Consider the following 15,720-nt stretch of genomic DNA (forward strand, 5'->3'; position numbering starts at 1 on the left):
AGACAACTTTTCATTCAACAAGTCTACTAATTAGTATGTTAAATGTACACTATATTAATTTACCTTCTAGATTAAGTTAGAATGCATTATTTTGAACCATTCAAATCTTCATACCAATAATTTTAGTAAACACTCATGAAGAAATTGTAAAGTTAAAAGTTGAGTGGCAAATTATATAAAAACAACATTCTGTTGTTTTAAGGTCGTTTATTACTACGATTAAATTTATTTTATACACCAATATGTGCTGCATATTCAGGTCTAATTGATGAAGAAGAGTTATAAAAACTAACCTTTTATATATCAGCTGTATTAAGTTGAGCTGAGGAAATTTAAATAAATAAATAATGTGTTATATCCACTTCATAGGAAAAACACTGAAACATTTCTACTAAATACAAATGTTAATATAGTGAAATAAATTTAATACCTTTGTCATGTTCACAGAGAACAAACTTACATTGTTCTTACATTGTATTTTAGTCCAAACTTACACTGTTTTTTAATCTAAACTCTATTGTGTTCACAGAGAACAAACATTGTTTTTATGTACATGACTTGTCCAAACGTACATTGCTTTTACATTGTATTTTAGTCTAAACTTACATTGTTTTTTAGTCCAAAGTCACCACTTTACGTTTCTAGTCCCGAGATATGTTTTTAGTTTTTATTCCAGTTTAAAGATAGATATCTCTTCTTGTTGGTGATGAAATATCTTCTGAAAGAATGTTAGAAAATATTTAATAGTTTTCATTTGTCCCTTTGTGATTAAAGAAATGACTTAAGTGATGTTTAACATTAGTTGTACCTTCTTCACACACATGATCATGGAATATTACTTGTTTCTTTCAGAACTTCTTTAAAAGTCTATCTAACCAGAGAGATATTGGGCTATTAACTGTCAAAGGTAGGGATTGTGTTTCCATGCATAACTGTCAAAGGTAAAGCCTTTGTTATCATATTCAACTGTCAAAGATAGGGTCTTCATTTCCATATTTAACTGTCAAATGTAGGGACAGTGCCATCATATTTAACTGTCAAAGGTAAAGCCTTTGTTTCCATATTTAACTGTCAAAGGTAGGGCGTCTATCACCATATTTAGTACTTTAACCTATTCATGGCAGGTCAAGGGTCAAAGGTCATGCCATTGCGTTTGTCGACTTGCATTCAAAATTTTATTGAACCACTATTTTATGAATTTATGTCAATAAGTTTGGAATTAAATTGTAAATTATAATTCAGGTTTTAATATTATATAGGAGTTAATCTCTTAATTTAAAAGTTGATATTAAAAGAACCCAGGTTTTAGATATTAAACAAATAATATTTGGGACAAAGACTATATTTTCAGTCATAACATGAAATTACTTTGCACTTGGACTAGTAATGAAACAACAGACTCAATATTTTCACATGCAGGTTTTTAGTAAAAATATTTAATTTAAGAGTCTGATATTTTTGTGTACAGAATATTTGTAATTTGTATTAAAAGTCTGCCAGATTCATGAAGGTACATGTACTGTGTCAAACATTATAGAATAAATACTTAACATGCACATATGTGAATAAGAATCTGTGTATTTTATACTGAGCCTGTTGCAGAAGGGTTAGCTTTGTTAAAACATGCCAGTCTGGAAAGTTCTGTGATCATCCTGGTTTGTTAGTAGATAAACAACTGTATAACGCTTTCCAGTGTATAAAGCCCGAGGACTGAGGGCTGCAGACTTCGGAGGGAAGAGCGACCCATACTGTGTAGTGGAGTTAGTTAATGCCCGGCTTCAGACACACACAGAATACAGAACTCTTAACCCTGAGTGGAACAAGGTTTTTACATTGTAAGTCACCAGGTTTAACAGTATCTCATCACCACTTCTTCCTTGTTATTATAGGATATAAATTTTCAAATTCCATACCATATGAAATGATTTTTAAAACTTTATTCTGCAACTTTCATATACAATATGAATATTTTTAGTACAGAAAACTTCTGAAGAAAGGCAGAAGTAGACAGTCTGACATATTGTAGAAATATGAATATTTTTACTCATTAAAAACGTGTGCATAAAATATTTGTAATTGTAATTATTACTCTAAATAGCAGACCGAATATGTAAATGTCTTTAGTTTGTTTTCAACATAAGGCAAGATGTGTCTATTCAGCCGTTACTGTAGCACTTACATTCGCTATCATAATTCACTTTTGTAACCGTGAGTCAGAAATAAAGCAGCTCTCATATTAGTTTTAAGATAACATTTATATTTTAAAAGCTATGCATAATATATTGTCCGTGTTTAATTGATGGTTCAGCTTTCATAAATATATATGAATTTCATGTACATCAGCCAGGTGAGAGACATACACGCTATACTGGATGTCAGTGTTTATGACCAAGATACGGACAAACAATTTGACTTTTTGGGAAAAGTCTGTATTCCTCTACTTCAGGTATGTCTTACGATCTTGTAACATGTTTTGAACTTTAAGTACAGTTGTGTTGTGTCTGTTTTATGATTTTCTCAAACCTCAGAGTTAATATGTTGCACAGTGAAACAAGGAAATAAATATTTACTTTAAATTATAAATATTTTCCTTTCATTCAAATTTGGAAAATTGGTAATTATTTTTAATAAACCTATCTTTGGTTTTAATGAAGATCTATATTGTTAAAAATGTTTTAATCTCAAGTTTATCTATAATATTTTTCATCATTTGTTTTCAATTAGTTTATTTCTCAAGCATAAATTACAAAATTGTTTCTGTTTATTTACCATCATATAGATTAGGAACAATGAAAAGATGTGGTACAACTTGAAGGATGAGAAATTGAACAGTTACGTAAAGGGAGAAATACTACTGGAGTTGATTGTTACATATAATCCAGTAAGTGGATACTACTTGAGTTGATTGTTACATATAACCCAGTAAGTGGATACTACTTGAGTTGATTGTTACATATAACCCAGTAAGTGGATACTACTCGAGTTGATTGTTACATATAACCCAGTAAGTGGATACTACTCGAGTTGATTGTTACATATAACCCAGTAAGTGGATACTACTGGAGTTGATTGCTACATATAACCCAGTAAGTGGATACTACTGGAGTTGATTGTTACATATAACCCAGTAAGTGGATACTACTGGAGTTGATTGTTACATATAACCCAGTAAGTGGATACTACTGGAGTTGATTGTTACATATAACCCAGTAAGTGGATACTACTGGAGTTGATTGTCACATATAACCCAGTAAGTGGATACTACTGGAGTTGATTGTTACATATAACCCAGTAAGTGGATACTACTTGAGTTGATTGTTACATATAACCCAGTAAGTGGATACTACTCGAGTTGATTGTTACATATACCCCAGTAAGTGGATACTACTTGAGTTGATTGTTACATATAACCCAGTAAGTGGATACTACTCGAGTTGATTGTTACATATAACCCAGTAAGTGGATACTACTCGAGTTGATTGTTACATATTACCCAGTATGTGGATACTACTCGAGTTGATTGTTACATATAACCCAGTAAGTGGATACTACTTGAGTTGATTGTTACATATAACACAGTAAGTGGATACTACTTGAGTTGATTGTTACATATAACCCAGTAAGTGGATACTACTCGAGTTGATTGTTACATATACCCCAGTAAGTGGATACTACTTGAGTTGATTGTTACATATAACCCAGTAAGTGGATACTACTCGAGTTGATTGTTACATATAACCCAGTAAGTGGATACTACTTGAGTTGATTGTTACATATAACCCAGTAAGTGGATACTACTTGAGTTGATTGTTACATATAAACCAGTAAGTGGATAGTACTCGAGTTGATTGTTACATATAACCCAGTAAGTGGATAGCACTCGAGTTGATTGTTACATACAACCAAGTAAGTGGATTATTTTTTAGTTGAATACACACACACATATTTATATATATTCTTGGCTGTATGTATTTTTCTTGAAATCTGAATTGAACCACATTTTGTAATATATATTCCTCTTTGGTTCGAAAGAAAACAGTTTTTTCTATATTTTTATGTTGTATTTTTTTACTTCTAACCTTATTTCCTCTATAAAAGTATGATTACATTAGGACTTCCTGAAGTAATCTAGTTCTACCAGGTAAAGATGAAAACAGTTTATAACATAAAGTGAAAGTAGAAAGCCATAGAAATCAGCTGTTATATAATTATGGTTTTTACTGAGTTAATCTATGATTGTTATTAATCATACATTATGTTAACTGCTATAACTTTCCATGTAAACTCTTCCACAGATAAAGGCATGTATCAGAACATTTAGTCCTAGAGAGAAGAAATATACGGTTCCAGAGAGAAAATTCAAGAGAATGGTAAAAATCTATTGTATAAGTGAGTTATACTACCCAACTTACATATGGTATGCAACTCACATTGTATCATATGATACATAACTTACATTTGGTAGATAACCTGCATATGTATCCTGTGATGTGTAACTTACATATACATCATATGGTACATAACATACATGTGTATCACATGTTGCATAACTTAAATATGTATCGTATGGTACATAACTTACATATATATCTTGTGATGCATAACTTACATAAGTATCATATGGTACATAACTTACACATGTATTCCACAGTGCATAACTTACATGTGTATCCTATGCTGTATAACTTATATATGCATCTGTTCCACTGAGCAGTTATACAGAGTATAACTAGTTGTTGTTTTTTTTATCTGAATTTTTGTTAATAAACAGTTCCAATCATAAATTTCAATGAAAATCCATCAAGTAATTATAACCTGTTGAATCCATTCACATCTTTTGTTGTAATATGTTTCCCTCGTATCATTTTAGTTGAAGAATCTGTGGTTATGTTTCGTATTCACTGTCAATGGGAAAAAACAAATAAAAATGTCTACTTTAAATTAAACAGAACGTTTCTCTGGCATAGAAGTGTAAAAACTTCTACCTTAAATTAAACAGAATGTTTTTATAACAAAGAAGCATAAAAATGTTTTGTTGGTACTACTGTTGTACCTTTCTTACAGGTGCTGTTGAAGAATGTAAACAGAGTTTACTTGCTGATGTCTGACTTTTTGGTTATGGCCAAGTTTGTAAACAGCTGTCTTCTGTGGGAATCCACATCATGTAGTATCCTAGCTTTACTTGTAAGGATGCTAAAGTGTATGTTAACTAATGGGATATATATAGTTCCTTTTAGTATCATTTTGTTTACTTATAAGTTGAGTAATGAGGTATGTATTGTACCTTTTATCATCATGTTATTTACTTAATAGTTGAGTAAGGTATTTTACTAGATGTATTACAATACACATGTATTGTACCTTTTAAGATCATTTTATTTGCTTATAAATGAACAAATATTGAATTTAATTTGTTTTGTAATGACAGGTTAATATTATTGTGATGTGTAAATATAGTGTTTATATGTGCCAAACAAACTTACACGTAGATGAATAAATGTGATTTAAAGTCTCAAACTATTCTTACAGTAAAAGAGCTCAAAGATCATATCATAACTTTTCTGTTGTGAGACATACATGTAAAAACTTATGTTCCACCTTTCAGACATTCCTCGTGGTTACCTACACCTTTCAACCATACATGATACCCATTGGCTTACTCCTGGTCTTTCTTAGAAATTTGTTTATCAGCAGTTCGACAAAGGAAAGTAGTTTAGAAATGGAACAAGAAGAGGTAAGTGTAAAGTTAGGGTTAACTTTGCAACCAATAAATGTATGTGTTAAGAAGTGTAAGTTATAATCTGGTGCTCAGAACAAGGTACTAACTGGAATTTTTAGTTACAGCATATTGATGAAGATGATGACGAAGAAGAGAAGATGAACAAAACTGTGAGTTATCTTCATAATCAATGTACAATTTTAGTAAAAAAAGGTCTGTTATGTCTATTAATCTTATACACTGAGAAGAAGATACTGTATTAAGTTGTAATTCAGTATAACTTTTGTCACAAGTTTTTGTTTGTTATGGCTTTTCTAGTGCATGGCATGACATCACATTATCATGTTTTGTGTTTATGTTTCTTTTAATTTTATTTAATAAAATGTATATTTTGTTTTAGTATTTTTAGCAAGACTGGAAAAATTTAAATGAAAAACTTAACAAGCAAATGTACCAAATATAAACTGTTTCTAACTTATTAGTTAACATTTTGTTGTCTTTTTGGTTCTCACATGGAAACTAATAAAAAACTGTAATATCTGTATCTTAGTGGACTCAGAACAGTCGTTTTGCAGTTTGTTTTGTACTGTGAGATCCTAATTTGTTTCCACTGGATTTTCTCTTAGAGTATATTTCAAAAACAGTCTTACATAGCTGCAGTGTTATTTATCAGTGACCTAGCTGCTGACATCTTGAGATTTACATCACATGAAGAATACAAGGTAATTTAAACTCATTACATTATAGAAGTATGAAGAATACAAGGTAATTTAAACTCATTACATTATAGAAGTATGAAGAATACAAGGTAATTTAAACTCATTACATTATAGAAGTATGAAGAATACAAGGTAATTTAAACTCATTACATTATAGAAGTAAAGTTGTTTCAATGTGCCATCAAATGGCATGATGATGCAACAACTTTAGTATGATGCTAGAAACCATTTCTTAAACTTACCTTACTTAACAAAGTCAGACACAACTTTATGAATAACAAAGAGATGATAGAGTTTGTCAGTATAGCACACCAACAAAGAAATAGATCAGAGAATTATCAGTGATGACGAGAAACCCACTTGTTGAGAAATTTATATGCAAAAACGGCTCGTTTGGGCTGAGAAAACACTTTTACATAGAAGAGCGAACAACGTTTCGACCTTCTTCGGTCATCATCAGGTTCACAAAGAAAGAGGTAACTGACCGGAAGCCGACCACATGTCTGAAAGGGGTTGTGTAACTGTGTGTCGAAATGTAGAGGGCGGTATTAGATGTTTGAATATATAATTTTATTTATTTTATTTTATTAATATAGGTATAAAGGCGTTCCTTTATATTGGTTTATTTTGGGTTTAAGTTGTTGTATAAGTAAGGCTTCTTTAATTTTGCGTTTATGTTTGTTTCTTTATTTAGTATTTGAGTGTTTTCTATGGTTATGTTGTGTTTATTTGACTTGCAGTGTTCGAAAACGTGTGAAGGTGACTTTTATGTTCTTTGAATCTGGTTTCTATTCTTCTACTTGTTTCTCAATATAGAAGTCGTGGCAGTTATCACATTGTATTTTATAAATAATGTTGGTGTGGTGTTTGTCAGTGTAGTTTTACATAGTATAGACCTCAGTTTTGTGCCGGGTTTTTGAATAAATTTGGTATTAATTGGAATGTTATATTTTGTTACTAATTTTTGCCAAATGTTGGTTATTTGTTTGCTGATGTCAGGAATATATGGTATACAGCAGTATATGGTTTTGTGGTTTTTTGATTCGTGAGCTGTATTTACTTTAGTTGGTTGATTTTGCTTACTGTCTAGGTGTGTGCGTATAATGTTTTCTACGGTTTGTGGAGGAAACTTATTGATGTTGGTGAAGTATTGTTTTATTTTGTCTAATTCATCGTTAATTTTATCTGGTGAGCATAGTTTTATGGCTGTGTTTATTTGGTTTCTTAGTATATTGAGTTTTTGTTTTGTTTCATGTGCTGAGTCCCAAGGAATGTATAGTCCAGTATGGGTGATTTTTCTGTGGATTTCTGTTTTAAATTGTGTATCAGTTCTTGTAATTTTGAGGCTAAGAAATGATATTTGATTTCTTTCTTCCTGTTCACATGTGAAGTTAATGTTGGGATGTATAGAGTTAATGTGATTGAAAAAATTAAGTATGTGTTCTGTAGATTTGAATCCCGCAACCGTGTCATCTACATATCTGTACCAGTATAGTGGTGGATGCTGTGTAATGCTGTGTTTCAACTTGTGTCATAAAAATATTGGCTAGAACTGGTGATACTGGGTTGCCCATGCTTAGGCCATTTGTTTGTATATAGTTAGGAGAGACCCTAACCCAACTATAGAAATTCCCAGTAACCAGTTAGCAACCCTCATAGAATTCACCACGATAAAGACAAACTTCATGTTCAACAACCAAAACTATATACAAACAAATGGCCTAAGCATGGGCAACCCAGTATCACCAGTTCTAGCCAATATTTTATGACACAAGTTGAAACACAAGCAATTAACACAGCATTACATCCACCACTATACTGGTACAGATATGTAGATGACACGGTTTGGGATTCAAATCTACAGAACACATACTTAATTTTTTCAATCTCATTAACTCTATACATTCCAACATCAACTTCACATGTGAACAGGAAGAAAACAATCAAATATCATTTCTTAACCTCAAAATTACAAGAACTGATACACAATTTCAAACAGAAATCCACCGAAAAATCACCCATACTGGTCTATACATTCCTTGGGACTCAGCACATGAAACAAAACAAAAACTCAACATACTAAGAAACCAAATAAACACAGCCATAAAACTATGCTCACCAGATAAAATTAACGATGAATTAGACAAAATAAAACAATACTTCACCAACATCAATAAGTTTCCTCCGCAAACCGTAGAAAACATTATACGCACACACCTAGACAGTAAGTAAAATCAACCAACTAAAGTAAATACAGCTCACGAATCAAAAAACCACGAAACCATATACTGCTGTATACCATATATTCCTGACATCAGCAAACAAATAACCAACATTTGGCAAAATTAGTAACAAAATATGACATTCCAATTAATACCAAATTTATTCAAAACCCGCACAAAACTGAGGTCTATACTATGTAAAACTACACTGACAAACACCACACCAACATTATTTATAAAATACAATGTGATAACTGCCACGACTTCTATATTGAGAAACAAGTAGAAAATGGAAACCAGATTCAAAGAACATAAAAGTCACCTTCACACGTTTTCGAACACTGCAAGTCAAATAAACACAACATAACCATAGAAAACACTCAAATACTAAATAAAGAAACAAACATAAACAAACGCAAAATTGAAAAAGCCTTACTTATACAACAACTTAAACCCAAAATAAACCAATATAAAGGAACGCCTTTATACCTATATTAATATAATAAAATAAATAAAATTATATATTCAAACATCTAATACCGCCCTCTACATTTCGACACACAGTTACACAACCCCTTTCAGACATGTGGTCGGCTTCCGGTCAGTTACCTCTTTCTTTGTGAACCTGACGATGACCGAAGAAGGTCGAAACGTTGTTCGCTCTTCTATGTAAAAGTGTTTTCTCAGCCCAAACGAGCCGTTTTTGCATATAAAGATCAGAGAATTTATCCACGTAATATTTCAACAGTACATTCATACAATGTACCAGATATTAGAGGTTATCCACAGTGTCTATCAACAAACAGATAAATAAGAGCTGAGTTTGTCTCTAATAGAAATCCTTCAGTTCATCTCTTTTGTTTTTATATTTCAGTTCACTAGTTGTTTTTTGCATGTGTCCTGTAATGTAATAACTTCTTTATATGGTCGTACCCATTTAGTAGTGTAAATAATGTCTTTTGTGTCTGTGTATTTCATTAAGGATGGAATTTAGGAAGTGTAAATATTTACAATAGAAGTCAAAATTAAAGAAAAGATAAAAAGTTCATCTTTAGTTTGTTATTACCTAATCCAAAAGCATTAGTTTTAAGTATTAAACATTGTAAATCTTTTGTATTTTTAGGTTTAATTCCTGCTAGAAGTTTGGGTTTCAAGCAATTAATGATATAGTGAATGTGGCAGTTTGTTTATGAGTTACAGAAGTTATAGTATAAGATATAGTTGTGTGTATACTAACACAATAATTATTAGTGTTGAGTGTAGATATATATTAATCTATATTATTAAATGTATTAACACCATGTTATGTATCATTCAATAGTCTTTCTACCAGTATCAATCTTGTATTTAATAAACTTCTACTAACCTTATCACAGCCACATGGGACAATGAAGTACAGTACATAACATATCCTATATCACAGTGTGTCTAATTCTTGATAACCCATTTGTCATCATCAGGTGACAGCTAAAGTCACACAGCATTTATTTTAACCTGTTCATTCACTAGTTGTTGTTATCAGGTGATGTAACCAATGATAGCTAAAGTCACACAGCATTTATTTTAACCTGTTCACTCACTAGTTGTTATCATCGGATGATGATAACTGATGATAGCTAAAGTCATACAGCTTTTATTTTAATCTGAATTTCTGATTAATATATTTATCTCAACCTGAAAATTAACATTCTAGATTCATGGCCAGACATCAGATCAGAAGATACTTTTACATTCATATATATATTCCAAAATTGTCAAAACCCAACTTACTTGATTTAAAGACTATGTTTTGTTCCTGAAACATTTCAATTTAACCATTTACACATAAAAAGTTAAAACAACATGATACCTAAAACTGTTAGAAGACAGGACATGACCACTTCTAGGATTTCAGTTCTCAATATACATCTGTTATGTTATGTGCTTTCTGTTATAACATTATTTGGGAAACAACATCACTTATTTATATATTTCTTTTAAGGAACTAAAAAGTTTCAAAGATCGAATTCAAGCTGTTCAAGATCTTGTAGCATTGATTCAGAACATTCTTGGTTATAGTGCTTCTCTTGGAGAACAGTGTAAAAAGTAAGTTCAAGATCTTGTAGCATTGATTCAGAACATTCTTGGTTATAGTGCTTCCCTTGGAGAACAATGTAAAAGGTAAGTTAAAGATCTTGTAGCATTGATTCAGAACATTCTAGGTTATAGTGCTCCCCTTGAAGAACAGTGTAAAAAGTAAGTTCAAGATCTTATAGCATTCATTCAGAACATTCTTGGTTATAGTGCTTCCCTTGGAGAACAGTGTAAAAAGTAAGTTTAAGATCTTATAGCATTTATTCAGAACATTCTTGGTTATAGTGCTTCTCTTAGAGAACAGTGTAAAAAGTAAGTTCAAGATGTTGTAGCATTGATTCAGAACATTCTTGGTTATACTGCTTCCCTTGGAGAACAGTGTAAAAAGTAAGTTCAAGATCTTGTAGCATTGATTCAGAACATTCTTGGTTATAGCGCTTCCCTTGGAGAACAGTGTAAAAAGTAAGTTCAAGATCTTGTAGCATTGATTCAGAACATTCTTCGTTATAGTGCTTCCCTTGGAGAACAGTGTAAAAAGTAAGTTCAAGATCTTGTAGCATTGATTCAGAACATTCTTGATTATAGTGCTTCCCTTGGAGAACAGTGTAAAAAGTAAGTTCAAGATCTTATAGCATTGATTCAGAACATTCTTGGTTATAGTGCTTCCCTTGGAGAACAGTGTAAAAAGTAAGTTCAAGATCTTGTAGCATTGATTCAGAACATTCTTGGTTATAGTGCTTCTCTTGGAGAACAGTGTAAAAAGTAAGTTCAAGATCTTGTAGCATTGATTCAGAACATTCTTGGTTATAGTGCTTCTCTTAGAGAACAGTGTAAAAAGTAAGTTCAAGATGTTGTAGCATTGATTCAGAACATTCTTGGTTATACTGCTTCCCTTGGAGAACAGTGTAAAAAGTAAGTTCAAGATCTTGTAGCATTGATTCAGAACATTCTTGGTTATAGCGCTTCCCTTGGAGAACAGTGTAAAAAGTAAGTTCAAGATCTTGTAGCATTGATTCAGAACATTCTTGGTTATAGTGCTTCTTTTGGAGAACAGTGTAAAAAGTAAGTTCAAGTTCTTGTAGCATTGATTCAGAACATTCTTGGTTATAGTGCTTCCCTTGGAGAACAGTGTAAAAAGTAAGTTCAAGATCTTGTAGCATTGATTCAGAACATTCTTGGTTATAGTGCTTCTTTTGGAGAACAGTGTAAAAAGTAAGTTCAAGTTCTTGTAGCATTGATTCAGAACATTCTTGGTTATAGTGCTTCCCTTGGAGAATAGTGTAAAAAGTAAGTTCAAGATCTTATAGCATTGATTCAGAACATTCTTGGTTATAGTGCTTCCCTTGAAGAACAGTGTAAAAAATAAGTTCAAGATCTTGTAGCATTGATTCAGAACATTCTTGGTTATAGTGCTTCCCTTGGAGAACAGTGTAAAAAGTAAGTTCAAGATCTTGTAGCATTGATTCAGAACATTCTTGGTTATAGTGCTTCTCTTGGAGAACAGTGTAAAAAGTAAGTTCAAGATCTTGTAGCATTGATTCAGAACATTCTTGGTTATAGTGCTTCCCTTGGAGAACAGTGTAAAAGGTAAGTTAAAGATCTTGTAGCATTGATTCAGAACATTCTTGGTTATAGTACTTCCCTTGGAGAACAGTGTAAAAAGTAAGTTCAAGATCTTGTAGCATTGATTCAGAACATTCTTGGTTATAGTGCTTCCCTTGGAGAACTGTGTAAAAAGTAAGTTCAAGATCTTGTAGCATTGATTCAGAACATTCTTGGTTATAGTGCTTCTCTTAGAGAACAGTGTAAAAAGTAAGTTCAAGATGTTGTAGCATTGATTCAGAACATTCTTGGTTATAGTGCTTCCCTTGAAGAACAGTGTAAAAAGTAAGTTCAAGATCTTGTAGCATTGGTTCAGAACATTCTTAGTTATAGTGCTTCTCTTGGAGAACAGTGTAAAAAGTAAGTTCAAGATTGTAGCATTGATTCAGAACATTCTTGGTTATAGTGCTTCCCTTGGAGAACAGTGTAAAAAGTAAGTTCAAGATCTTGTAGCATTGATTCAGAACATTCTTGGTTATAGTGCTTCGCTTGAAGAACAGTGTAGAAAGTAAGTTCAAGATCTTGTAGCATTGATTCAGAACATTCTTGGTTATAGTGCTTCCCTTGGAGAACAGTGTAAAAAGTAAGTTCAAGGTCTTGTAGCATTGATTCAGAACATTCTTGGTTATAGTGCTTCCCTTGAAGAACAGTGTAGAAAGTAAGTTCAAGATCTTGTAGCATTGATTCAGAACATTCTTGGTTATAGTGCTTCCCTTGGAGAATAGTGTAAAAAGTAAGTTCAAGTTCTTGTAGCATTGATTCAAAACATTCTTGGTTATAGTGCTTCCCTTGGAGAACAGTGTAAAAAGTAAGTTCAAGATCTTATAGCATTGATTCAGAACATTCTTGGTTATAGTGCTTCCCTTGAAGAACAGTGTAAAAAATAAGTTCAAGATCTTGTAGCATTGATTCAGAACATTCTTGGTTATAGTGCTTCCCTTGGAGAACAGTGTAAAAAGTAAGTTCAAGATCTTGTAGCATTGGTTCAGAACATTCTTAGTTATAGTGCTTCTCTTGGAGAACAGTGTAAAAAGTAAGTTCAAGATTGTAGCATTGATTCAGAACATTCTTGGTTATAGTGCTTCCCTTGGAGAACAGTGTAAAAGGTAAGTTAAAGATCTTGTAGCATTGATTCAGAACATTCTAGGTTATAGTGCTCCCCTTGAAGAACAATGTAAAAAGTAAGTTCAAGATCTTATAGCATTGATTCAGAACATTCTTGGTTATAGTGCTTCCCTTGGAGAACAGTGTAAAAAGTAAGTTTAAGATCTTATAGCATTTATTCAGAACATTCTTGGTTATAGTGCTTCTCTTGGAGAACAGTGTAAAAAGTAAGTTCAAGATCTTATAGCATTGATTCAAAACATTCTTGGTTATAGTGCTTCCCTTGGAGAACAGTGTAAAAAGTAAGTTCAAGATCTTATAGCATTGATTCAGAACACTCTTGGTTATAGTGCTTCCCTTGGAGAACAGTGTAAAAAGTAAGTTCAAGATCTTGTAGCATTGATTCAGAACATTCTAGGTTATAGTGCTTCCCTTGGAGAACAGTGTAAAAAGTAAGTTCAAGATCTTGTAGCATTGATTCAGAACATTCTTGGTTATAGTGCTTCTCTTGGAGAACAGTGTAAAAAGTAAGTTCAAGATCTTGTAGCATTGATTCAGAACATTCTTGGTTATAGTGCTGCCCTTGGAGAACAGTGTAAAAGGTAAGTTAAAGATCTTGTAGCATTGATTCAGAACATTCTTGGTTATAGTGCTTCCCTTGGAGAACAGTGTAAAAAGTAAGTTCAAGATCTTATAGCATTGATTCAGAACATTCTTGGTTATAGTGCTTCCCTTGGAGAACAGTGTAAAATGTAAGTTCAAGATCTTGTAGCATTGATTCAGAACATTCTTGGTTATAGTGCTTCCCTTGGAGAACTGTGTAAAAAGTAAGTTCAAGATCTTGTAGCATTGATTCAGAACATTCTTGGTTATAGTGCTTCTCTTAGAGAACAGTGTAAAAAGTAAGTTCAAGATGTTGTAGCATTGATTCAGAACATTCTTGGTTATAGTGCTTCCCTTGAAGAACAGTGTAAAAAGTAAGTTCAAGATCTTGTAGCATTGATTCAGAACATTCTTGGTTATAGTGCTTCGCTTGAAGAACAGTGTAGAAAGTAAGTTCAAGATCTTGTAGCATTGATTCAGAACATTCTTGGTTATAGTGCTTCCCTTGGAGAACAGTGTAAAAAGTAAGTTCAAGGTCTTGTAGCATTGTTTCAGAACATTCTTGGTTATAGTGCTTCCCTTGAAGAACAGTGTAGAAAGTAAGTTCAAGATCTTGTAGCATTGATTCAGAACATTCTTGGTTATAGCGCTTCCCTTGGAGAACAGTGTCAAAAGTAAGTTCAAGATCTTATAGCATTGATTCAGAACATTCTTGGTTATAGTGCTTCCCTTGAAGAACAGTGTAAAAAATAAGTTCAAGATCTTGTAGCATTGATTCAGAACATTCTTGGTTATAGTGCTTCCCTTGGAGAACAGTGTAAAAAGTAAGTTCAAGATCTTGTAGCATTGGTTCAGAACATTCTTGGTTATAGTGCTTCTCTTGGAGAACAGTGTAAAAAGTAAGTTCAAGATCTTGTAGCATTGATTCAGAACATTCTTGGTTATAGTGCTTCCCTTGGAGAACAGTGTAAAAGGTAAGTTAAAGATCTTGTAGCATTGATTCAGAACATTCTAGGTTATAGTGCTCCCCTTGAAGAACAGTGTAAAAAGTAAGTTAAAGATCTTATAGCATTGATTCAGAACATTCTTGGTTATAGTACTTCCCTTGGAGAACAGTGTAAAAAGTAAGTTTAAGATCTTATAGCATTTATTCAGAACATTCTTGGTTATAGTGCTTCTCTTAGAGAACAGTGTAAAAAGTAAGTTCAAGATCTTGTAGCATTGATTCAGAACATTCTTGGTTATAGTGCTTCCCTTGGAGAACAGTGTAAAAAGTAAGTTCAAGGTCTTGTAGCATTGATTCAGAACATTCTAGGTTATAGTGCTTCCCTTGGAGAACAGTGTAAAAAGTAAGTTCAAGATCTTGTAGCATTGATTCAGAACATTCTTGGTTATAGTGCTTCCCTTGGAGAACAGTGTAAAAGGTAAGTTAAAGATCTTGTAGCATTGATTCAGAACATTCTTGGTTATAGTGCTTCCCTTGGAGAACAGTGTAAAAAGTAAGTTCAAGATCTTATAGCATTGATTCAGAACATTCTTGGTTATAGTGCTTCCCTTGGAGAACAGTGTAAAAAGTAAGTTCAAGATCTTGTAGCATTGATTCAGAACATTCTTGGTTATAGTGCTTCTCTTAGAGAACAGTGTAAAAAGTAAGTTCAAGATCTTGTAGCATTGATTC

General features: G+C 32.4%; 1 protein-coding gene across 1 annotated transcript in view; it reads left to right on the forward strand.

Annotated features, from left to right (window-relative positions):
• LOC143246831 (multiple C2 and transmembrane domain-containing protein 1-like) overlaps positions 1–15,720 on the forward strand; it is a 49,338-nt gene that overhangs the window by 21,220 nt on the left and 12,398 nt on the right. Inside the window, exons 10-19 of the mRNA XM_076494018.1 lie at positions 853–907; positions 1,694–1,835; positions 2,344–2,446; positions 2,780–2,881; positions 4,296–4,370; positions 5,065–5,184; positions 5,606–5,734; positions 5,839–5,889; positions 6,346–6,441; positions 10,642–10,745. Of these exons, the coding sequence (XP_076350133.1) occupies positions 853–907; positions 1,694–1,835; positions 2,344–2,446; positions 2,780–2,881; positions 4,296–4,370; positions 5,065–5,184; positions 5,606–5,734; positions 5,839–5,889; positions 6,346–6,441; positions 10,642–10,745 (977 nt within the window). The remainder of the gene's footprint in view (positions 1–852; positions 908–1,693; positions 1,836–2,343; positions 2,447–2,779; positions 2,882–4,295; positions 4,371–5,064; positions 5,185–5,605; positions 5,735–5,838; positions 5,890–6,345; positions 6,442–10,641; positions 10,746–15,720) is intronic.

The sequence above is a fragment of the Tachypleus tridentatus genome, chromosome 3 (assembly GCF_004210375.1).
Source record: "Tachypleus tridentatus isolate NWPU-2018 chromosome 3, ASM421037v1, whole genome shotgun sequence".
In the NCBI taxonomy this organism is placed as follows: domain Eukaryota; kingdom Metazoa; phylum Arthropoda; class Merostomata; order Xiphosura; family Limulidae; genus Tachypleus; species Tachypleus tridentatus.